General features: G+C 36.3%; 1 protein-coding gene across 8 annotated transcripts in view; it reads right to left on the bottom strand.

Moving 5' to 3' along the window:
* Positions 1–27,168, bottom strand: part of SS18 (SS18 subunit of BAF chromatin remodeling complex) — a 73,602-nt gene that overhangs the window by 40,881 nt on the left and 5,553 nt on the right. For 7 of the 8 annotated variants that reach the window (XM_061399708.1, XM_061399709.1, XM_061399715.1 and 4 more), the window contains exon 3: positions 19,394–19,478. In XM_061399708.1, coding sequence (XP_061255692.1) covers positions 19,394–19,478 — 85 coding nt within the window. Of the gene's footprint in view, positions 1–19,393; positions 19,479–23,907; positions 24,346–27,168 lie in introns of those variants that run through there. The other variant, XM_061399710.1, reaches the window with a different exon arrangement.

Below are 27,168 nucleotides of genomic sequence, written 5' to 3'. Positions count from 1 at the left end.
CCAGCACAGCCAAATAAATAAATTTTTTTTTAAAAAAAGCAGCAGCAGCCCAGAAAAAAAAAAAAAATGAGATACAGCTAAACCATGAACATTTATAGCTTGAAAATGCATATTTAAAATGCATTTTTAAGAAAGGTTGAAAAATTAATAAGTTTCCATCTGCAGTAGTCAGGAAAATACAGCAATCAAACCCCAAATAGTATAATGAAGGAAATAAAATAAGACAAGTACAGAACTCAAGGAACCATATGCAATCTTTTAGAGAACACAAAAATGGGGAACAATTTCCAAGTCTTAATGAGGTCACCAAAACTCTGATACCAAACCTGACAATGACATCACAAGAAAGAAATTTACCCGCCAATACTTCTCATGAACAGACACAAAAATCCTAAACAAAATTTTGCAAATCAGATTCAGACTGCATAAAAAAGATGATGCATTATATAAACAATGGAATTTATTTCAGGAAAGCAGGCTAATTTAACTTTTGGAAATTAATCATTGTAACTCACCAAATTACACAATAAAATTCATATAATCATCTCAATAAAGGAAAATTATCTGTTAAAATTCAACATCCACTGAAGACTTTAAAACATTAAGAATGGGAACATCCTTAACCTAATAGATCTAGTTTACAAAATAAAATGTATACTCAATATCATCTTTTATTGATGAAAATAGTGGACTTTCAGGAAGAAAATAAAAATTCAGGAACAAGACAAGTATATTCATTAACACCGTATATTCAACAAAATAAACAAACCAACAGACAAATCAACAGTATAAAAAAAGAATAAAGCAGGGGGAAAAATAAAAGATTGTAATGACATATAATTATTATTCAAAGATAACATGATTGAGTGCATAGAAAACAAGAGAATCTTTAACAAACTGTTAGAATCACTAAAGTAACTAGACACAGGTGTCAAGTAACTAGACACAAACAGGTATATATATATATATATATATATATATATATACACACATATATACACACACATATATATACACACACCTATATATGTGCGTGTATACATATAATTTCTATCATTTCCAATAAACTAGAAAACTAAAATTTTGAAAATGATACCATGTATAATAGCATCCCAAAAAGGTGAATAGCTAGAAGATAAATCTAGCAAGAGAAGTACAATACTTCTACACTGCGACATTGTTGAGAGAAATTAAGGGGTTTACTAAACAGAGGAATATGTCATCCTCACTGACTGGAAGACTAAATATTGTGGAGATGTATCAGTTTCTCCAATGTTGGCTTAGACATTTTATGTAATCTCAATCAAAATCCCAGCAGGCTTTCTGCAGAAATTAACAGACTAACTCTAAAATTTACATGGAAATACAAAAGACTTAGAACAGCCAGGACTCCAGAAGAACAACATTACCTGATGTGCAGTGTTCAGGTATGTGGCTGATGCAAGGACTGATAAACAGACCAACAGAATCAAAGAACTGAGGAACAGCCCCCCACACACAGTCACTTTACAACAAAATGATTTATATTCAGTGGGTGAAAACTGATCTTTCCAATAAATGGTACTGGATAAACTGAACATCATATGAACAAAAATGAACCCTGACTCCTAGCTCAGATCATAAACAAATTTAATCTGCAATGAATCATGGATAAACGAACTTTCAGAAGCAAGGATATCTTCATGACCCTTATACAAGAAAGTATTTTGTAAACAAGACACTGAAAAGAAAAGAAAAAGACTGATAAACTGGGATTTCACTTAAATTAGAAACTGTTCATCCAAAGACACCATAAAGAGAATAAAAAGGTAATGTGCAAACTGGAAGAAAGTATTTGCAATATACATAGTCAGTAAAAGATCTGTATCTAGAATATAGGAAGAACCCCTACAAATCAATTTAAAAGACAACCCAGTTGAAAGTGGGCAAAAAACAGGCATCAGAGAACTTTTTTGGAATGACAGCATTATTCTATATCCTGCCTGTAGCGGTGGTCACAAGGATTAGTCAAAATTCATCCACCTATACAATTTAAATGAATGAATTTTATTCTATATAAATTATAGCTCAAACATCATTTTCTCAAGAAAGCCTTCCCTTACCCTCAGGGTCATCAGGCCCCATTATCTGCCCCTTAGTCCTAGATGCCCTTCCTTCAAAGCATTTGCAACTGTTACTAAAAATGTTTGCATAGTTACTTAATTAACATCTGTCTACCACACTATATTAACACTATATGTTAATTTCTGTAAGGACTGAGCCCATAATTATATTTGCTTATCAATGTAGCCCCGAATCATCTAGTATCAAATAGAAGTGAAATGTTAATTGCTCAGTCGTGTCCGACTCTTTGCAACCCTATGGACTGTAGCCCGACAGGCTCCTCTTTCCACGGGATTCTCCAGGCAAGAATACTGGAGCGGGTTGCCATTTCCTTATCTTCCCGACCCAGGGATCCAACCTCGGTCTCTGGCAATGTGGGCATATTCTTTACCATCTGAACTATCAAATAGAGGTACTCAATAAATAATTGTTACGAAAAACTGGGGTTTCCCTGGTGGTTCAGGTAAAGAATCCACCTGCAACGCAAGAGACCTGAGTTTGATCCCTGGGTTGGGAAGATCCCCGCAGGGGAGAGAGAATGGCAATACACTCCAGTATTCTTACCTGGAGAATGCCCATGGACAGAGGAGCCTGGTGGGATCATGATTTTTGATTGTCAAAATTGCCTACTCAACTCCACACCTCCATTTGGAAATCTACTAGACACTCAAACTTAAAATCTACAACACTGAGTCCCTGACATCTCAGCCTCAGCCTCAAATCCCTTTATCCAACACTATCTATCAGCTGATGGCAATTTCATCATCCATTTGCTCTGCTGAAAACCAACAGGGGCATCCTTTACACCTCTTCTTACATACTGCCTCCTACATCCAACTTTCAACATATCCTTTGGGCTGTACCTTCAAAACAAACCCACAATTTGACTTCTACTACCAACTCCTCTGCTACCACCCTAGTACAAGCCACCATCACCACGTATGCTCATGATTACTGCAAAAGCCTCCTTGAGGACTCCCTGCTTCGACCCACGCTCCTCCATGGTAAATTCTCCACAAAGTAATCAGAATGAACTTGTTAAACATCAATATAGTAAATTCTCCACAAAGTAATCAGAATGAACTTGTTAAACATCAATCCACACTCTGGCTCAAAATCCTCCATGAGCTTCTGGTTTCAGAGAGAAAAACAAAGTCCTTACAACAGCCTGCTATTAGGCTCTGTTCACACATCTTCCTTACCTTATTCTGTTCCAGCCACAACAACCTTCCCATTGTCCCTTGAACAAGCCAGGCACAGTCTCACTTCAGGAGCTTTCCACTGCTTGTTTCCTCTGCCTAAAACACTTTCTCAGGTCTTAGCTCAGACTTCACCTTCTCCAAGAGGTCTACCCTGACCACTCTAATTTCATATTATAAACTCCATCCCAGCTTCCAGTATTTCTAATACACCTCTTCCTCTCCTATTTGTTTGCCTTTCCTTAGCTCTTTCTATCTCCTAACAGGCAACATGATTTAATTATTTATCACGCCTGCCTTGCTTGGTACAACATAAAATCCAAAAGAGCAGGAGTATTTGTGTTTTGGTAAAGTAATTAACTATTGCCTAACACACAGCAGGCATCTGATACTTAGGGAAAAAATTAAGAAGCCATCAAATTTAAACAATTTACTATAAAACTAAAAATAATTCTGACTATAAAATATCTTCACTATTTCTTTAGAATATTTTAAAAAACTGAAAAATACAAACTTTAGTTTAATAATCTTTGACCTGTATAAATATCATTAGTTTAACTGTCACTAAAATAATTCTCCAAAGGAGGCAATCAAGTGACATAAAGAAACAGATTAAAAGGAAATTATTTAAAACAGGCTACATATATTTTACATATAGACACATATACACATATAAATACTTCCAAAAACTGATAAAGAGATGATCCTTAGACACACACAAGAGTCTTGATGAATCAACCAAGAGTGGATACAAAAGCCCCATCCATATCATTATTTGTCTTACTTCCTAGTCCTAAAACCAGTCTCCCAAAATGAGTTTTACACAAATCTGAAACAGTTTAGCAAGGTCTCCTCGGTTCCTCATTCATGCTATCCAGCAAATACCTATCATGATTTTTCCTAGCAGTCTGAAAAGACAAGATAGGCAACAGTGTTGACAAAATGCTCCCTATATTAGCGTAGAGAAATGTGTTCCCATAAATTAATTCTCTATGAAATGCATGGTTACCTCCTTTATGAAACCTTCTCTAATCCTCAATAGAAGAACTAATCACTTCTGTTTCAAATGTACTTGAAATATACATACTTCTAAAATAGCATATAATTATACTGCAGAATTACTGTTGTCTTTAATTTCATTTATAGAATGCTTTGGCATATAAAATACAGATAGACATTTCAGAAGACTGTTTCACCTGCTGTCTTGCTCTGTTTTTAATACCAAAATGTCTTAATTAGACACCTTTTATTTTGCAGCACTTATTAAGGTAGAAGAGAAAGAAGACAGCTGTGGCTGGTGAAAGAAAAGCGCGTAGTCTGAGATGATCACTGTTTCTCAGTAAAGAACTCAGTGTTTATACTACTCACTTGAGACAGGAAATACGAAAATGCAGGCTGTGCACTTTTTTCCCCTTTAACAGCAGGGAACAGAGGAAACTTGAGAGAGATAAGTTTTGCCCACATCATGTGGTGAGGAATATTCAAACTGGGTATGCCAAATGGAAGCTAGATTCACGGTGCACACCCGGGCAAGAAGATACTATTTGGGAACCAATAATATGGAGAAAGTGAAAGTGAAAGTCGCTCAGCTGTGTCTGACTCTTTTTGACCCCATGGACTGTACAGTCCAAGGAATTCTCCAGGCCAGAATACTGGAGTGGGTAGCCTTTCCCTTCTCCAGGGGATCTTCCTAACCCAGGGATCGAACCCAGGTCTCCCGCATTGCAGGCGGATTCTTTACCAGCTGAGCCACAAGGGAAGCCCAAGAATACAGAGGGGGATCTTCAGGTCAAGAATATAAAAAACCAGGAATGTGAGTGAAATCTCCCAGAATGGGTGTGTATAGTAAAAAAAAAAAAAAAAATGTTCAAGGATAGATCATCAGCATTTCATGGGCAGGTAAAAATAGGGAGCTGAGTAACTAGAAAAGTAAACAAAGAAAACTCACAGAAGTTAACACAAGCTTCACCATCATCACACTGACCAAATAAACATGATCATGTTCATCAAACACTTAAAAACATTCTGAAACACTCTGAAAAGATGCCAATATTGAAGAAAAGTCCGTACCATAAATCTAAATAAAATTTTAAACGCTTTCATTAAAAAAAAAAAAACTAATATAAAATAGGACAGTGTGTACTGCAAGGTTCTACTTGCATAGAAAAGAAGGGGAAAGTATGTATTTACATTGGCTTTTATTTGCATAAAACACAGCAAGAAGACAAGTTGGAGATGGGTTTTGTATTGCTTTTTGCAATCCTTAATGTTCTAACAACATCAAAGTATTATTACCTGTGCTAAAAATTAAGCTAAAATTTATAAATGAAACAGACCTTGCTAACCTTTAAAATGTTCCACAGCTCTAACCATGTGTTCCTTCACTTCACTTGGATCACACCTGCAAACAGCTAATTTTGTAAACAGCAAATCCTATAATATCAAACTTTAGTCAGTGAAACATCTTAACCAATGAGTGCTCTGCCAACACGGTCACTGACCTGAAGACAAATATATGACCGTTTTTACTGACACTTGTCTAAGGAAAGGCTAATTGAGTGCTCAACGCTAACTCAGACTATCAAGTGTGCATCCTCCAAAAATGCAATTTAGGAAATAAAAAAACAACATATAAAGTGTAAGGCTACTTTTTCTAAGCTGATTTTTAGTAATAATTTAAGACTTTTCTTTTTTTGTACAGAAAATAGATTAAACAAAAATTATCTTTAATACCTAACATTACCTGGTTAAATTAGAGATTCTTTTTAAAACTCAATGCTCATAGTGAATTAAGTGCAAAGCCAAGACAAGCAATTCCAATCAACTTTCAGCCTTCTTTTAAAATTAAATGCACACACACTCAAACTCAGTGAAGGGCGTGAATATCAGTTAAGTCTCCAAACTCCTTCCCTTATCCTGCATATGTGTTCAGTAACTGAATCTAGCCAATCTTCTTTCAAACACTCCCAAATCTGCATTCTCTTTCTATGTGTCCGTTCCAATTGCATACTACCTTCATTTTCATCACCATCAATATTTGCTGAGTACCTCCTACATACTGGACACCCTGAAGTGTTTTATTTAGTCCTCCATGTAATAGACTCATAGAGTAACTGTAAATTCTCATATTGTAAAATGGTCACGGTATACATCAAATGAAGGTAGATACTACAGAAAAAGGAATCATATTTTTCCAAAGCTTTACATATCCTCAAACGTCATTGGATATCCCATTCAAAATATATAGCAATATAAAATCCTCAATTCCTAGTTATACAATAGAATCAACTGAAAAGCTTTTAAAATGTGCAGCCAAGGTAAAGAAACACTAGACTATATGATTATCCAAGTTCCTTCCAGCTCTAAAACTTTAATTCTGTAGAAATATTTCCAGACTGTATGTCTTCAAAATGAAATGCCACAATAAAAAAAGACTATTTTCTCCCCAAGTTCTTCCCAAAGAAAAATTAAATCAATAGATAAAAGCTTTTTAAAATTTAAACTGTTCTCTCATAACTCTTTCCTAAATCAATGGTACTTGAAAGTCAAAGTTGCTCAGCCATGTCCAGCTCTTTGCGACCCCATGGACTATATAGCCCACTAGGCTCCTCTGTCCATGGGATTCTCCAAGCAAGAATACTGGAGTGTGTTGCCATGCTCTTCTCCAGGGGATCTTCCTGACCCAAGTATTGAACCCAGGTCTCCTGCATTGCAGTCAGAGTCTTTACCATCTGAGCCACCAGGGAAGCCCACTGTTGTTGTAGACAGTAAACACCAACTCTGAAAACCAATATTCCAGTGATGCCTCCAACATCATAAGGTAGACAGAACCCTATATACACATACTAAATGGATTCAGAATAGTGTGCACTTTGAACAATGCCAACTTTGTATAAATATTTGGGCTTTTTCAATGTCACCTCAGATGTCAGGCATACTGCTTTTAAATAAGCCTGACCACAGACTACATTCTTCTGAGTTCTGATTTGTGATTTGCTGCTTTCTGATTATGGGCTTAAAATTGAAAAATCAAACTGGTAAAACATATATAAAATTAAGAATAGTTTCTGTTAGAAACTTACAATGCATTTGAAACAAGAAAAGAATACCCAGGACCCAGACTAAGGAGTACAATGCTTAATGGTTAATACACTGGCTTTATAAGTCGTCTTTCTCCTTTTAGGTCTTTTTCCATTTATTCCTGGTCTTTTAATTCTTGACTTTCATTCAAACAGAAGAGGCTTGCTAGATCTGGCCTAGTTTCAGATACATGAAATATTACTATAAACACATAATCCCTCTTTGGGGGGGTGATTAAAAACTGAGAGTTGAGCTTACATATAAGAATGGGCACATTTCCAATTCCTACAACCAGTTAAAAAAAGTGAAAAACTTCAATCTGGAAAACTTGAGTAAAATCACCCCAAAACATACAGTCTTTTTTCAGGGTCAAAATTTCTCACTCTACAGTTAGTAACTAGTATATTCTATCCCTTTTTGCCAATTGGTGATATGTATTCTGCTATTTCAGTTTTCCCAAATTCACCGTTCTTCCTATTTCATCTCTAATCCAACTGCTTCCCTTGCAGCTGATTTTTCCCCTCTCTAGCCCAGCTTTTCTTTATTGGTCCAACTCTCTGTTGTTCCCCTTACTATGAGGATCGATTTATTTCTAGTTTCTCTAAAACTCTTCCTCCTTTGCTAATGTTGCTTTTCAAACAAGCTTCAAAATACTCATTTTTTAAAATGAAAATTGGTCACAAACAGACTTCAAATAAAACTTTGACCAGTATTAAGACGGAAAATTTTTATTTCAAAGTACATAAATGGCAATATCTATCTATATTCTTTAGCAAAATATGTAAAATGGTGCCTCTGTGTTAAATGAATCTGAAATAACGGTAGGTTTGTAACGAAATCTGTCTTTCCTATGTGATAGTTCTTAACTAGGTGATGGTAAAATAATATCTGCCTTGAATACAAACAATAATAATTTTTACTGTCCTATTTGATCTATAGGGAAAAATATAAATGCTATTATTAAAAATTGCAAAAAATTCAGTAAAGCGTATAACTGAGCAACAGGTGACAATGGACTAGTAAATTCTGAGCCAGAAAATTCTATGGTAGCATATTGAATTTCTAGGTAAGCTACATTTTACCACATTGGCTTCTCAATAATTACTACTTTCCTGAGGATGGACAAGAGAAATGAGCAACTAAATCTCAAGATGCGTGCTATGAACCAACACTGTTGCGTTCTCCATAAAAGCTAGAGAGAATAAGGGATGTCAAATCCCTTATGATTATACAGTGGAAGTGAGAAATAGATTTAAGGGACTAGATCTGATAGATAGATAGAGTGCCTATGGACAGAGGTTCGTGAAATTGTACAGGAGACAGGGATCAAGACCATCCCCATGGAAAAGAAATGCAAAAAAGCAAAATGGCTGTCTGGGGAGGCCTTACAAATAGCTGTGAAAAGAAGAGAAGCAAAAAGGAAAGGAGAAAAGGAAAGATATAAGCACCTAAATACAGAATTCCAAAGAATAGCAAGGAGAGATAAGAAAGCCTTCCTCAGCGATCAATGCAAAGAAATAGAGGAAAACAACAGAATGGGAAGAGATCTCTTCAAGAAAATCAGAGATACCAAGGAAACATTTCATGCAAAGATGGGCTCGATAAAGGACAGAAATGGTATGGACCTAACAGAAGCAGAAGATATTAAGACGAGGTGGCAAGAATACATAGAAGAACTGTACAAAAAGATCTTCACAACCCAGATAATCACGATGGTGTGATCACTGACCTAGAGCCAGACATCCTGGAATGTGAAGTCAAGTGGGCCTTAGAAAGCATCACTACCAACAAACCTAGTGGAGGTGATGGAATTCCAGTTGAGCTATTTCAAATCCTGAAAGATGATGCTGTGAAAGTACTGCACTCAGTATGCCAGCAAATTTGGAAAACTCAGCAGTGGACACAGGACTGGAAAAGGTCAGTTTTCATTCCAATCCCAAAGAAAGGCAATGCCAAAGAATGCTCAAACTACCGCACAACTGCACTCATCTCAGACGCTAGTAAAGTAATGCTCAAAATTCTCCAAGCCAGGCTTCAGCAATATGTGAACTATGAACTTCCAGATGTTCAAGCTGGTTTTAAAAAGGCAGAGGAACCAGAGATCAAATTGCCAACATCCGCTGGATCATGGAAAAAGCAAGAGAGTTCCAGAAAAACATCTATTTCTGCTTTATTGACTATGCCAAAGTCCTTGACTGTGTGGATCACAATAAACTGTGGAAAATTCTGAAAGAGATGAGAATACAGACCACCTGACCTGCCTCTTGAGAAACCTGTATGCAGGTCAGGAAGCAACAGTTAGAACTGGACATGGAACAACAGACTGGTTCCAATTACGAAAAGGAGTATATCAAGGCTGTATATTGTCACCCTGTTTATTTAACTTCTATGCAGAGTACATCATGAGAAACGCTGGGCTGGAAGAAGCACAAACTGGAATCAAGATTGCCAGCAGAAATATCTATAACCTCAGATATGCAGATGACACCACCCTTATGGCAAAAAGTGAAGAGGAACTAAAAAGCCTCTTGATGAAAGTGAAAGAGGAGAGTGAAAAAGTTGACTTAAAGCTCAACATTCAGAAAACGAAGATCATGGCATCTGGTCCCATCACTTCATGGGAAATAGATGGGGAAACAGTGGAAACGGTGTCAGACTTTATTTTGTTGGGCTCCAAAATCACTGCAGATGGTGATTGCAGCCATAAAATAAAAAGACACTTACTCCTTGGAAGAAAAGTTATGACCAACGTAGACAGCATATTCAAAAGCAGAGACAACAAAGGTTTGCCAACAAAGGTCCGTCTAGTCAAGGCTACGGTTTTTCCTGTGGTCATGGATGGATGTGAGAGTTGGACTGTGAAGAAAGCTGAATGCCAAAGAATGGATGCTTTGACCTGTGGTGTTGGAGAAGACTCTTGAGAGTCCCTTGGACTGCAAGGAGATCCAACCAGTCCATCCTAAAGGAGATCAGTTCTGGGTGTTCATCGGAAGGACTGATGCTAAAGCTGAAACTCCAATACTTTGGCCACCTCATGTGAAGAGTTGACTCATTGGAAAAGAACCTGATGCTGGGAGGAATTGGGGGCAGGAGAAGAAGGGGATGACAGAGGATGAGATGGCTGGATGGCATCACCGACTCGATGGACATGAGTTTGAGTGAACTCCGGGAGTTGGTGATGGACAGGGAGGCCTGGCGTGCTGGCGATTCACGGGGTCGCAAAGAGTCGGACACGACCGAGTGACTGAATTGAAGACTTTAAGATATTTCCATATTCTATGAAGACAGTATTTCAAATCAAGACAAACTGACAAAATTCAGAATTGCACAGTATCATAAGTTACAGAGACTCTCCCCTGGTTGGGCCAAAGGGATTTGGAAGGAGTAACAGGATCACCTGAGAACACTGTGCACACTGCTCACTCCCCAGCCACCCACAGGATTCTGGTAACAGCCTGGGGGAGAATGTCCCCTCTCCACACTCAATGCCCTGACTTGAGAATCCTGTAATGTGTTACTGTTTTGACAAGAACATGATCAGAAAAGTGTTATATCTTTCAGGTGTACTAGAACAGGAGCAAAGAAAAAAATCACCATAGGCCACCATGGTGACAATAAGCGAAATTCTTGGCCTACATCTTAAATCCACAGTATAGTCCCCAAACTATAAGCAGACTCATTCATTTAACATGTTCTTTACAAACTTAACACCTAAGGACAAGAACAATGCTAGACAAAAAAGAAATAAAAGTGATTAAGGCATTCATTTACCTAACAACACAACAGAACAATCAAGTCACTGCAGGTTGTAAAATTTAGATTCGATTCAAGCTCTAGAAAAATCTAGCCAACTCCTACCCTGATACACAAACCTAAGAGCAAAGGGATCAAACTTTTATTTCCATTCCATCCTAGTAGTAACATGACTGACTGATTTAATGCATGAACCGCTTTCAGTAAGGCGTGGGTTCAAGGGTCATGCTACCACTTACCAAGACACCCGAATCATCCTGAGACTCAGTTTCTTCAACCATGAAATGGGACCAATATTTTAAAGAATTCTGAGGTGAAATACAGTACTCAAAGAACCCAGTACTTAGCAGTCCTTCTGCAAGTGTGTTCTCTCTCCAGTGAAACAGGCATATCTGAGAAGCCATAAAAATAATTAATATACTATGGATAGCAAAACAGAATTCTATTCCAATACTTAAAGGAATCACATAGGGTGATGGCAAAGGAGGTCACTCAAATCCTCCCCGGTAGACAACAAAAAAGCTGGAGAAAATATTTGAAAAATATTTTTCATGACATAGAAGAACAGACAAAGCAATTAAAAATGCACAGGCCAAGCTCCAGAAGAAAAAAAATGCAGAGACATGGGCCCAAATCTGGGGCTACATTTGCTGTGGGCACAACAGGCAGGACAGAAAGCTGGTTGAGAATTTCCCAAAACTGATCAAAGATTTCAATCCACAGACTTCAGAAATCTCAACAAAACACCAAGCAGGATAAATAAAAAGAAAATAGATAAATATAATACCTACAGAGATCACACTAAAACTGCAAAAACCTCTAGACAAAGCAAAACTCTTCAACACAGTCAAACTGCCTTCAGAATAAAAACATTTACATCAACACAGCTGTCAATAGATAAAGATGAGAAAACAACAGCATTATTAATTTAATGTACTCATATGCCAACCTAAAATCTATCCCTGGCAAAAGCATCTTATAAGAATGATAGTAAAAAAAAAAAAAAATTTCAGATCACATACACAAAAAAAAGAGACCTGAAGGTATGTGCCACCACCAAACCAGTGCTAAAAGGAAATGTTCAAATATGTTCTTTTGGAAGGAAAAAAAGAAATGATCTGAGAGAAAAGGCTGAAAATGAAGGGAGGAATGAAAAGCATCAAAATTGGCAACAATGATAATGCTAATGAATACTAACTTTACAAAAAGTAATTATCACTTGTGAGTAAATAGTCACAGATTTAAAATGTGTAACAATAGATAAGTCATTGAGAAAATGAATAGAAATACAGTATCTGAGGGTTCTTGAATTAACTGTATAGTAACCTATATAGTAAAAGAAGAGTAAGCATGTAAGTATATAAAAACGAGCATAAAGTAAAAGGAATAATAAAAAAATTATCCAGACAGAAAGAACAGTAAAAAGGAATATAAACAGATGAGACAAACACAAAGTGTTTGTATGGTAGGTTTATATGATGGTAGGTTTAAACTCCAGAGAAGGCAATGGCACCCCACTCCAGTACTCTTGCCTGGAAAATCCCATGGGTGGAGGAGCCTGGTAGGCTGCAGTCCATGGGGTCGCAAAGAGTCGGACACGACAGAGCGACTTGATTTTCACTTTTCACTTTCATGCATTGGAGAAGGAAATGGCAACCCACTCCAGTGTTCTTGCCTGGAGAATCCCAGGGACGGGGAGCCTGGTGGGCTGCTGTCTATGGGGTCGCATGACTGAAGCGACTTAGCAGCAGCAGCAGGTTTAAACTCAGATATATGAACAATTACGTTCACTATAAATGGATTTAATGTTTCAAGTAAATAACAAAGATTGTTAGATTGGATTTTTTTTTAAAGTTTACATATTATTCATAAAACAGGTATCTCTAGCACAAAGAAATGGAAAGGCAGATACAACATGAAAATGCTAAAGAAAGCAGACTGAGCTACACAAAAACCAGACAAGTAGATATTAAGACCAAAAGCATAATTAGCTACAAGGAGGAATACTTCATAACAACACATGTTACAAAGAATCAGAAAGCTGTAACATTTCTAAACATATAAGCACCCACTAACAGTGCCTCGGTGTGATAAAATCTTAAAACTGTACGAGGGAAAACAGTCAATCTATAACTATACTTGGACATTTTAAACATACACCTCTCAGTAGCTGATAGAACAAACACAAAAATGAAACACCACGAAAAAAAAAAATCAGTCATTAATAGAAGATTCAAACAAGATTAACTTGTTTGAAACAAGTTAATACTTGAAACAGTCAACATATATAGGACTCTGCACTGAGGGGCTAACGAATACATGGAACTTTTATAAAAACTGACCGTATGTTGGACCATAAAACAAATCTCAAAGAATTCCCAAGAACTGAAATCATATGAAGTGTTAACTACCCACAATGCAATGAAGTCAGAAACCATTAAGAAAAAGAAACAATAAAATCTCCCTGCTTGCAAACTAAGAAATATATTTACCAACCCATGTATAAAGAAGAAATAACAATGGAAATTATAAAATATGTGGAACTGAATAAATATGAATATGCTACACCAAAGAACTGGACAGAAATTTATGCCCTCAAATGCATAAATGAGTATGGAAGGATGAAAACTGAGGAAGCGAGCATTCATCTTAAAACTCAGAAAAAGAACAGCAAGATACAGTGAAAGACAATAAAATGAAACAATAAGTAAGATCAGAAACGAGCCATAGCCAAAAACAGACAAAAGAGTAATGTCACAAAGTCTGGTTCTCAAGAATTCTTTTAGGGAATCCGAAAGGTGAAAACTATTTCCATAATAGTACTAAGATGATGTTTGCCTTTTAGGCTGTGTTGATATTTATAACATCATGGTGCAACAGCAAAAGTGGACATAACAGATGCAGCCTTATATCAAGGCATCAAACTCTACTTAAATCATTGTATTATTGACTATCACAGACTGGCAGTAAGAGAAAGTCTGTTTCACTTAAGAATGTCCTTGATAAAGCAGTAAAAATTATTCATTTATTAAATTCTCCATGTGATGACAAAATGAGAAAATAATAAACATATCTGCCACAAATCAAAGTGAAATGAAAACACTTTGTGACTGAGCTGCTTGCTGATTTAGGCACTGTTTTCATGGAATACTGGGGTTCGTTTTTTCATGGAACATCTGTGGCTCACATGGTAAAGAATCTGCCTGCAACACAGGAGATCCAGGTTCAATTTCTGGGTTGGGAAGATCCCCTGGGAAAGGGAATGGCAACCCACTCTAGTATTCTTGACTGGAGAATTCACGGACAGAGGAGGCTGGCCAGTTACAGTCCATGGGGTCACAAAGAGTCAGACACGACTGAGCGACTAACACTTTCACTTCCCTTCATGGAACACCAACTTTACTTCAAAGAACAATTTCTAGACAAATTACACTTATCCAGGCAGACATTTCCTCAAAACTGGACACAGTGAGCCTGGAAAACAACTGGCAGTACTTGTTGCCAAAGATCACATTGCCAATGAGCCTTGACTTTTCAAGGAAGAAATGGGAATTTGGCAAACATATTTTCTATCTTGAGCTTGACAGCATCCCAATATATAAGAGACTTTTCTGATAAGACTGGTGGTGATTTCAACAAATGTGGTTTTTGGTATCACATACTGAAACATATCAGTATTTAGAAACTGTGCAGAACTAAGTGAATTTATTATTTTCCAAATGAGCAAGTCATGATGTTCTGAAATCATGCATAAGTAAAAGATCCTCCAAAAGTGCAAGAGAGACCAATGAACTTTAAGGTACCGGAATAAGATAAATGTACTGATAAAATTTCAGATTCCAGACTGCAACCAACCTTTAAAAAAAAACAACACCTGCTGAGATGTGCTATACTACCAGATTATTCACAACAATCTGAAAAGGCTAAAAATATTCTTCCCTTTATAAACTTCCTATTTGTGTGGGACTGGGTTTTCTTCTACTTCAACCAAAACATATTATGCTAGATCGAATTCAGAAGTAAATATGAAAATACAGATGTTTTCTATTAAGCCAAACATTCAAATGAAATTTGCAAGATTATTAAACAGTATCATTTACCTCACTAAATTAGTTCTCAAAAACATAGTTTTTTCTTTTTTAAAGAATCTTATTTATATTAACATGCAATGAGTTTAGTATCATTCATTTTAAATGAATAGTAGTATAATAAGTAAAATAAAATAAATACATCATATATATAACATATGAAACTCCTCAGAGTGTTCAGTAATGTTTACATATAATGCAGTTCTGAGAACAGAGTTTGAGAAATGATGCAACAGGGAAAGATCAAAGACAAACGCTGATTCTTTAAAAAGATTAAGAGAAAAAATACAATAAATACTTGGCAACCGTGATTAAAAAAGATTTTTAACAAGAAGGCACAAATAAACTACAATGAGGATTTAAAAAAAGAAACTATCACTACAGATCCTATAGATGTTAGGAAAATTCTACAAAACCCTAACAGATGTTAGGATTATTCTACAAACTTTATTATCAATAAATTTGAAATTTTAGATAAAATGCTAAAAAGCACAATTTACTGAAATAGGTATCTCATAAAATATAGAAATGCATAAACTGTCCTATAACCATAAAGAAATTGAGCAGGTAAATAAAAGTCTTCTCACAAAGAAAACTCCAGATCCAGATGGCTTTTCTAAAGAATTATACCAATCATCTAGGAAATAGCTATATTATGCAAATTCTTCCAGATAAAAAAAAGTGGGACAATTCTGCAGCTCATTTTATAAAGCCAGCATAACCTCAAAACAAAAGAGAGACAAAGGCATTATAAGAAAGGAAAGCTAAAAGGCAATTACACTCATCAACACACATAAAAATCGTGATCAAAAATTCAACAAACTGCAATTTTTTTAAGACTGTGACCAAGTAGGTCATGAAAAAGTAGGTTAATTACTAAAAAATTCAAGACTGAACAGTAAGAAGTAAATCAGATTAAAGAGAAATAATAGATTAAGTTATTAATCTGTAAATAAATAATTAATAAAGTAAACAGATTAAAGAGAAAACTATGATCTTCTCATTAGATGCAATAAAAGTATTTAATAAAATTTAACATCCATTCAATATATAAACTCTCGGCACAAAAGAAACAGAAGGGAACTTCCTTAATCTGATTCAAGGTATCTACCAAAAAACTACAAGGAACATCACAGGGAATGGTTAAACAGTGAAAGCTTTCCCTTTGTGATCAGGAACAAGATTAAGATGTCCTCTGTCAGCACTTCTACTCAGGAACGTACTGGAGGTCCTAGCCAGAGAAGTAAGGCAAAAGAAATAAATAAAAGGTCTAAGGACTGGCAAGAAAAGAACAAAACTCATTATTCACAAATGATACATCGGTGAATAGAGAAAACAAAGTATCCCCAGAAAAACTGTTAGAGATAAGAATTGAACAAGACTATGGGATTCAAAACCAATTGCGTTTCTTTGTAAACAGCAATCACAGTTACAAAATAAAACAAAAAAGCACAAAGATTCCATTTTAAAATTGCCTTAAAAAGACAACGTACTTAGCAATAGATCCAAAGAGAAGTGTGTAAATCCTCTCCAGGAAAATCACAAAACTTCATTGACAGGGAGTAAAGGGCTAAATAAATCAAAATATATGCAATGATCATGATTTGAAAGACTCAGTATTGCAGAGACATCAATTCTCCCCAAACTGATTGACAGTCAAAGTCATCTCAGTGAAAATCATAATGCAGTTATAGTGAACACACTGGTAAGTTTAAGTATATAAGGAAATGCAAAGGACCAGTACCCAGGATAGTCTTGGGGGAAAAAAAAGGAACATAAGGAAGAAGTAAAGAACCTCTCTAATATACATCAAGACTTATTACAAGTCTTGACTATGACAAGTGTGACAGGACAGAGGAAATCATCAAAACCAGCCAATGGAACAGAAGAAATAAGACACAGACCCCCAGGTATATGGGCATTTGATATATGATACAGGTGTCATGACAGAAGTAGAGAAAAGATATTTTGCTTTGTTGTCCCAATAGATAATGCTGCGAGAGAATTATCTACCTGGAAACAAACAAAATCAAACCTATTCCTCATACTAGGTGGTAATCAAGATTATGGTAAAAAAATCACATTATTTCAGATTCAAAACAAAATTTATTCATTATATACCCTTAGTGAGATATATCTTAAGAACAAGCCTATTATTGTTAGTGGCAACCCTGATATTGCTATATTGAAATTATGTTACATACATAGTAGTACAAAGTAAACAAGTGACTATAAAGTTGCCATCAAGATTTTTAGAAAAAGAAGAGACATTAATATACAAAATTAAAGCTAAGTTTAAAAAAAAACCTTTCCTGAGATGAAAAATATCACTAATATTTTCTTTATTTTTAAAAAGAAAAAACATGCTTACTACCTCTGTCCACTGAAAATGCTCCAAACATTCAATGGAAGGACTGATGCTGAAGCTCCAATATTTTGGCCACCTGATGCAAGGAGCCAACTCATTGGAAAAGACCCTGATGCTGGGAAAGACTGAGGGCAGGAGGAGAAGGGGGCGACAGAGGATGAGATGGTTGGATGGCATCACCAATTCAATGGACATGAGTTTGAGCAAACTCCGACATAGTGAAAGACAAGAAAGCCTGGTGGGCTGCAGGGGGTCGCAAAGAGTCAGGCACAACTTAGTGACTGAACAACAACCAAACTCAAACTTAATAACAAATGCCCCAAACGTCCAAATTGTGGTCTCTAAATATCAACTCCCACAGAAAAAAAGGCTAGCTGAAAAAACAGCTGGGGCAGAATAGTTCTGGGGCAGAAATATAGTCAGTCTTATCTCTCTCACAAATTTTAAAGCAAATAAGCTCTACGAGAATACTGGAATCATGTCAGCAGGACATAGGACGCCAAAGGAAGGGATTCCCACCGACCAAAGGTGAGAAAACTTGAGCATCACAGTGTCTCAATGGATTTAAACACATTAAAAATATAGAAATGTGTACGTTCAGATAATAATAAAAACAAAGACAAAATCCTTGGTCATCCTTTGCAAGGTGCTGCAGACCAACTTGTTATTCTGAAAACTGATGATTAAAAAATTGATAAAGAATAGAATCAAGACTTTATCACGACTTTCCTACAGGAACTCTATTTCAAGATAACCAAATATTTGCTGAAATTTTCCTTTTTAGAAGAAGTACAATGCAGGAGGAACTGTAAAATGAGAAATTTATCATTCTTAGATCCCAAGAAACAACGGACCCAACCAACGAGCACCAATGACTGATAAACCCATCAACTGAAAGGTAGATGAGGAACTTTATAATGGTCTGGTGGAACCGGTATCAACTGTGAGCACTGATCAACCTTAACATCACTAAAAATGGGACAACAGAATATGTTCCTCCCAACGAGATACAACAGCAACACTTACATGGTGCAATCAATGAAATATTCAACATAAAATAAATCCAATTATAGTCGAGCCTCTCCATCTAGAAAATACCAATTTAAAGGAAATAAAAATGAGATGGAGGAACATGTTAAAGGATCATGAGGCTACAAACAGCCAAATCCAGAATGTGAGAAATTCTACAAAAAAATTACCCTCTTTCTTCAGTAAGTAAATGGAGAATGAAAGAAACTGATACAGGTTAAGAAAGACCTAAGACACAGATCAACCAAAGCAAAGAGTAGGCCTTGTTTGAATTCTGTGGCAAACAACCAGCAAAACATTCAAATTATTTTTATATAACTGGGGAAAACTGAAAACATCCTGATTATTATAAGACATTAAGAGATTCTGGCTAAGTTTGTTACATGGGATATCAGTCCTTATCTGCTAGAGATGCATATTAAATTACATACATGATGGACAGGGATCTGCTTTAAAATATTACAGATCTGTTCCTAAATAATTTGTGTGATTACACATCAAAATAAATGAATAAATAGGTAGGTGGATGGGTGAATGAATAGATGGATAGATGCAACTTCCTTGGGCAGCGAATCAATTCTAGATGAATTAATTCAAATTAAATATGAAGGCAAAAGATTAAAGCTAATAGATCATGTAAACGAATATCTTCATGTCCTCAGAGGAGGGAAGGATTCCTAAGCAAATCTCAGAATCACTCAACAAAAATCGGTCCTTCTGTACACAATTCCACAAATATTATCTACACTTCCCACTATTTTAAAGGTACTTACTGCTGGTAAGAGAGACTGCATGTTCTGATTAGAATCTGCTATTGTAGCAAGGTAGACCAAGTTGGTATGCAACATCTGTTGATACCTATTAAAACAAAACAAATGTCAATATTAAAAAATCATGTTCTTCCTATCTGCTTACACACAAACAGCATTCTATTTCTCAAGTTTTTAGTAAGAGATTTCTGTTACATGAACATCAGCAGCACTTCAGTTTTTTCCTAGTTCTTCTGCAAAATAACTGCAAATAAGTACATTCAAAGACAAAAATAAACACAGGGCTCTTGCCATATGCTAGATATTCAAACATGCTTTATATACTTAAACATAAAACCAACACTAGGAGGTAAAGGTTCTTATCTTCTCCATTTTACAGATGAAGAAACTGAGGTTTAGAAAGGTTAATACCTTGTACAAGACTGTACAGCATAGAAAATGGAATATACTAAGACAGGTAAGGGCTCCACACAAACTACTGAGTTGGCCAAAAAGTTCTTCTGGTTTTTCATATTATATATTACACCTTAGGGGAAATCCAAATGAACTTTTCGGCTAACCCAATACATTTACAAAGAGATCTAGGATGAAGGAGTCAACAAAACTGATATGCTCATTCCGTTTCCTCTGCCATTTTCGTGTTGCCAAAAACCTCAAAGTCAAGTACAGTCAACACACTCTGTTAAAATGTCAGAGAGGTGGAAACCACGCGTTTTTTTATCCTCATTCCCGTAGCAGTGACCAATAATTTATGCCTGCTGTAGCTGTGCTGCCCAACTATCAGGACCTAGCATAAAGAGGACAATAAATGCTACTGCTGCTAAGTCACTTCAGTCGTGCCCGACTCTGTGCGACCCCATAGACGGCAGCCCACCAGGCTCTGCCGTCCCTGGGATTCTCCAGGCAAGAACACTGGAGTGGATTGCCATTTCCTTCTCCAATGCATGAAAGTGAGAAGTGAAAGTGAAGTCGCTCAGTCTTGTCTGACTCTTAGTGACCCCATGGACTACGGCCCACCAGGCTCCTCCGTCCATGGGATTCTCCAGGCAGGAGTACCGGAGTGGGGTGCCACTGCCTTCTTCAAGAAGACAATAAATAGGTGTCTCCAATTAAAAAGCAGAGACTTTACTTTGCTAACAAAGGTCTGTCTCATCAAGGCTATGGTTTTTCCAGTAGTAGAGTTAGACTATAAAGAAAGCTGAGCGCCGAAGAATTGATGCTTTTGAAATGTGGTGTTGGAGAAGACTCTTCAGAGTCCCTTGGACTGCAAGGAGATCCAACCAGTCCATCCTAAAGGAAATCCGTCCTGAATATTCATTTGGAAGGACTGATGTTGAAGCTGAAACTCTAATACTTTGGCCACCTGATGCGAAGAACTGACTCATTTGAAAGGACCTTGATTCTGGGAAAGACTGAAGGCAGAAGAAGGGGATGACAGAGGATGAGATGGTTGTATGGCATCACAGATTCAACGGACATGAGTTTGGGTAAACTCCGGGAGTTGATGATGGACAGGGAGGCCTGGTGTGCTGCGGTTCATGGGGTCACAAAGAGTCGGACATGACTGAGCTACAGAACTGAATTACAAAAAAAAAGTTACAAGCTAAAGCACTGAAATGGAGTAAAGAACAGGACACCAACACCATTACGAATTAACTTTAAAAAATAAAGCAAACTCTCATTATTGGCGTGAAGTGGCTAAACATGTTTATTGCTATTTACTTGTGAATAATTTTTGCTAAGCCTCTCTTCATAATTTTAAAAATTAATTCCAATGAAACCAGACTGAAATTAGCAGTGATTCAATTACTTGTGTTGGTAAACACACAAAATACAAACTTAAAATCTGCATCAGATCATTATTCTTTTAGAATTTCATTTACTAATAAACAGTAAATAAATTAAAATTATGAAATAAGTAAAAAACACCTTTATTCTGCTAAATAAAGCCTTCTAATACAGATCCCAACAGACACCATAAATCCTAGCAAATTCTTTGCTGTTAGAAAAACTACTGCTGCTGCTAAGTCGCTTTAGTCGTGTCCGACTCTGCGACCCCATAGACGGCAGCCCACCAGGCTCCCCTGTCCCTGGGATTCTCCAGGCAAGAACACTGGAGTGGGTTGCCATTTCCTTCTCCAATGCATGGAAGTGAAAAGTGAAAGTGATGTCGCTCAGTTGTGTCCAACTCTTAGCGAACCCATGGACTGTAGCCCACCAGGCTCCTCCTTCCATGGGATTTTCCAGGCAAGAGTACTGGAGTGGGGTGCCATTGCCTTCTCCCTGTTAGAAAAACTAGTAAACTCTTTTTCCTGTTAGAAAAACTGGTTTCATTACTTTTTTCTTATTTAGTGGGGAACAAAACTTATTTCTCACTGAACTTGAAGGTTCTTAACTAACAAGATTATGCTTTTGTAGTTTGCTTGGTTGTTTTAGATTTATTGAGTTATAACTGATATTTATAAAGAACTTCACATATTTAATATGTACCATTTGATGTTTGGACATACATGAACACCTGTGAAAATATCACCACCGTGGAGGTAAGACATACCTAACACTTCCCAAGGTTTGTTTCCTTTTGTTACTATTTTTTTATTGTTGTTTAAAAACAAGTCTACAGGTTCTTTACGTTCCTCCTCACATATATTATATACTACGCTGCTCAATCATACGTAATATTGTTACAATGACCCTTATACAAACAAGGACCAAGAAATAATATTTTGAAGTTATTCATAATTCATAATTATGCCACTGAAATTCATCAAACAGCACTGACAGGCACCACCAGCTGGAACTACTTCATTATTCCGTAGGGATCTTAAATGGAATTTAAGGTACAGGGTTCCACAATCTTGCCATTTTTAAAAAACCAACCAGCCATTTTTAATTAGAACATATAATGCATTTCAAAGGCTACTCCTTCAAGTTTTCCTCTTTTTCTGAGTACTGGTAAGGCTCTAATACACGTACTCAGATATGAGATTTGCTGACTGCCCTATCAAAAATAAAAATGCCAACGTTACTAAGAACTATGGCTTACTTATGACCCTTTAAGAAAAATTGTAGTCATGGTTACTGGTACTCAGTCAATCAGTACTAAAATATTTAATCTGCCACACTCTTGAGGCCCCACTGCCAGTATTAAAAAATACTGGCAGTGAGAGTGGATCCATAAAGTGCTTGTAGTTCTAAATATCTTCAAATACAGCACCTTTTATCAAGTATTTTAAAACATTTCCCTAACTTTCAAATCCTAATTTTTAATCTTGAAATAATCCCAAATTCAAGAATAGTATGAAGAACTCCCAAATATCTCTCTCCCACACTCCCCAACTGTCAGCATTTTACATTTGTCTCATACTATCTCTAAACACACAAATCAACATACATGTGCATGCAACTACACACTTTTTCCCAAAGCCATCTGAGAGTCAGTTACTGACATAATACTTATCACTCCTAATACTACATTTGTCAGTTTCCCAAAAACAAGGATATTCCCTTACATAACTATAGTACAACCATCCTAAGGAGGAAATGAATGCTGATACAATGTTAATCAAATCCACAGAACACAGTCAAATTGCTACAACCGTCCCAATAGCCAAATCTTTTTATCTAATATAAGGGGAGAGGTAAAAATGAAAAATTTTAATGGGTCTTTTGTAAGTAACTTCATCAGGTTTTCTCTCTGGTAAAACTGCATTCTTCTTACAGCACTCACCAAATAAGCTTATTCTCAATTCTTCTACAAATATTCTTCTGAGAAACTTTTTTTATTCTATAAATACTACTAATTTATCACTGAAGCAGTTTTTAATATATATGCTTATAATTTCTAAAGCAGTATATTTTATATAAAAAAACTAAATAAAGGGCAGATATAAAACATATTCAACATCTTATATTTGATGATGATAACTGCCTAATAAATACCGACAGGTACTTCCAAATAGCCTTAATTATTAACCTATTAATTGTGAGGCAGTTCACTTCCCAAAGATTCCACTAAGAGCCACTATATCAATTACCCTGAAAAAAGTTAAATAACCACTATTGAATTTACTGATATAATTATAAAATGAATCAAAAATCATGAGATTTCATTTTGAAAAAGACATCTTTACTTAGAAGCTATGAAGATATATTTATAGGTTAATAGGAATACAATGTACAGAATAAAAGTTATCTTCATAACTAGAGATTTTAAACAAAACTCATTTATATTATGACGAACACAAATTTTTCATTTGAGAATTGTTTATAACACATTCTGAAATAGATGCAATCATCCTGAAAAAAAAAAGGGCTGATTTAAGCAAATATATGGAATCATTTAGAAAATGCTCAAACCAAACACCACAAGAGAGCAATAATATATTCTTACATGTACGTTGTCAGAATTTCAAGCGAAGAGGAGCTAGGTGTACAAGCTCCACAGCGATGCACTGACTTACATGACTGTGTGTGAATGAATGTATGTATGTAGCTAAGGAAAGAGTAATACACACAAACAGAGCTTCCCAGGTGGTTCTAGTGGTAAAGGATCCTCTTGCCAAAGAGGAGACACAATAGACACAGGTTTGATCCCTGGATCAGGAAGATCCCTTGAAGTAGGAAATGGCAACTCACTCCAGTATTTCAGCCTGGAAAATTCCAAGGGCAGAAGAGCCTAGCGGCCTACCATCCATGGAGTTGATGTAATCAGCAAAAAATCTTTGGGTGATGAGAATATGGTGTTCATTCTCTAAATTTTATATATCCGTGTTTCCTAATTTTCTACAATATATATACTGTGTTCATAAAAATAAAGTTTTTTTTTATTTATAAAAAACTCTGCTTGAGGCAGTTATCACATCTTAAGGATCTGTTTAATTAAAATTGAACTGTCAATTCCCAAATGGTTGTCATTGACGTTTCTCTTTATTTTCCTTTCGCTTCTCCTCCTGTGAGAAACAAGAACATTTATTAACATTGAGAGGAGAGATTTTTTTTCTCTTCACTCCTAAACCAATTCTGACAACTTGAGAAATAAAGAGTACCTGGAAAACTCTAAGAATGAAATTAAATTCAAGAGAAAGAGCAGAATTTAAGATTCTACCTAAATCAATTTAGGCCCCATTTATACCAGATACATCTATGTGAGCAAATGAGGTCTATGCCAATAGGCCGAGAAAGAGGAAAATGACAGTATGCACGAAAATGCTGAGAATATAAAGAATAAGACAGGATGAACTTTTGCCAACAAGTTGGAAAAGAGGGTTTTAGATCTGAATACGTCTTATCCCCGTCACTTACTGCCAAGGCCTATAGGAAACTGAACCAACCCTACGCCCTCGGCTCTGCCTGGCATTTTAAAGTCACAGGTGTGGTGATCACTTTGTAACGTACAGGAGGATCAAATCACTATGCTGTGCACCAGGAACTAACACAGTGTTATAGGTCAGTTGTGCTTCGAAAACAAACGCACAGAAAAAGAAGTTAGATTCGTGGTTACCGGGGCTTGGGGGAGGGTGGGGAATGTGGACCGGCAGAGGTGCTGGATGAAGGCAGTAAAAAGAAAAAAGCCCCAAGTGAAAACGATTATTCTCATCAGTGCCTCACAGCCGTTACTATTCCACAGCCGACTTGAGGTAGTGATCTCCTGACAACTGATGATCAGCCACAGTTAAGCTAAGGAAGTAGCTCCGCTGGTAATTTCTTAGAAGCATTTTTCACATATAAACAGGCAAGATTCATCAAAGAAAATATACGTAAAAGAAATGGCAGAAGTAACATAAAATGCAAAATGCACAAATGATTAGAAAATAAGATCCTAGCATTCAGATTTTAATTTCTGAATATTATTTTCCAAAAAAAGAACGAGGGCCTGGAGAAATGGACAATTCCAGACTGGGCCAGAAAAAAAGTACAAGATAAGCCTGGAACATTTTGTCATGCAATAAAATTCTGTAAATGCTCAAAAAATAATAAGAGCTGTATCAAGAAGCCAGCTCGAAGGGCTGCCAGTGGCCAGCATTTGGGACAATTTGAAAAAGGAAATATACAGACTAACAAATTATAATCCAGAGGATACAATAAAAATCCTTAAGTCCATTCAGATATAAATCAATGAATGAATGAATGGGAGCAGAGCTTTGGAAATTTCTTCCTTACAGTAGGATTCCAAACAATGTAGAAGGAAAGACAGATTCTGTCACCTTTTGGCAACCAACACAGTAGTAACTGTTTGAGTTAAGAACTGTTGTTGTTACTGGTGTTTAGTCACTAAGTCTACTGCTGTTTAGTCACTAAGTCGTGTTCGACTCTTTTGCGACCCCATGGACTGAGGAGCTGGCAAGGATTTCCCAGACAAGAATACTGAAGTGGGTTGCCATTTCTTTCTCGAGGAGATCTTCCCAAGCCAGAGACTGAACCCCCATCTCCTGTATCGGCAGGTGGGTTCTTTACCAGAGTCACCAGGGAAGCCCCAAGAATCACTGGTGGATGTTACAATGAACATGTAGAAACAGGCTAAGAAACAGTGTTACATGTGTCTCAAGGTATCTCCCCAAAACATAGGAATTATCAAGGGGAAAATAGTAACTTTATAGTAGAAGTCTTGGCAGACGTGACAGCACCGTAACAAACTGGCCAAAGTTATCATGAATGCTGGGACAGACCACGGTCACACAGCCGTGCGGACGCACCGAGAAGACGGCAGAAGTATGTGAGCATGGGTCTCATCGAGGACGAACGGCAGGCAAGCTCCACAGTGAGGGACACACCACACAGCTGGCCTGTACTTTTCAACAGTGTAAACATCATGAAAGAGAACAGATAAACTGAAGGACAGGTCCAGATGAGAGTATTCTGAACCAACCTAAACATAGCATCTGCTCCTGTACCAGACTGTGGACCTGAGCAAATACACTAACGGGAAAACTGGTAAAATTTCTAAAAAGTCTGAAACTAGACAACAGTATTGAATCTTGATTTGAACAATTAGACTCTTAAGAAGTTGTGCCTGTTTTTATGAAATATGTTATGAAATACACAAAGATATTATAAAAGTAAGAGAGAATCATGTCTGTAACTTTTTCTCAAATGTTTCAGAAAAACCATGTAGGGAAGAAATTAATGACATAGCAAGGTTGCTAATACATTAACATTTGAGGAATTTCAGGGAAGGACACAGGAATTTCTTCTACTATCTTTGAAATGTTTTTTTGTAACAGTGAAAATATTTTAAAATAAAAAATTTTAGGAAGAAATACCACTCTTCACCAATCTATGTAAAAAAAGTTTTAAGATGGCCACTATCCACTGCTGGCAGACATGGTTGGAAACTAGGTCTCTCAAACCTAGTTGGAGGAAGGCAAACCAGTACAATACAATCGAGTAATCTGGAGATTCAGCACAGTTTTTGACCCAGCCATTCCTTTTATAAAACTTTAACCTATTGAAAACAAAATGTCTGAATGTGTTTATATAAATATGAACACATATTTGTAAATGCACAGAAAAATGTTTGGAAAGACAGAACTAAACCACCGTTAAGTAGTTACCTCTATGGAGAATAGAGATAAGAGTGAGAAATAATTACCTCTATGGAGAATAGAGATAAGAATGAGAAATAAGAAGTGTATGCCGATGGCCAATTCATATTGATATATGGCAAAAAACATCACAATACTGTAATTACTTTCCAATTAAAATAAAAATTTTTACAAAGTTTCATCTCTACAAACTTTTATGCTTTATGATTTTAATTCAAAAATAATTTTAAGCAA

This window comes from Bos javanicus, chromosome 24, assembly GCF_032452875.1.
Source record: "Bos javanicus breed banteng chromosome 24, ARS-OSU_banteng_1.0, whole genome shotgun sequence".
NCBI lineage: Eukaryota > Metazoa > Chordata > Mammalia > Artiodactyla > Bovidae > Bos > Bos javanicus.
The sequence above is the reverse complement of the archived record's forward strand: the minus strand, read 5'-3'. Positions and strand labels throughout refer to the sequence as shown.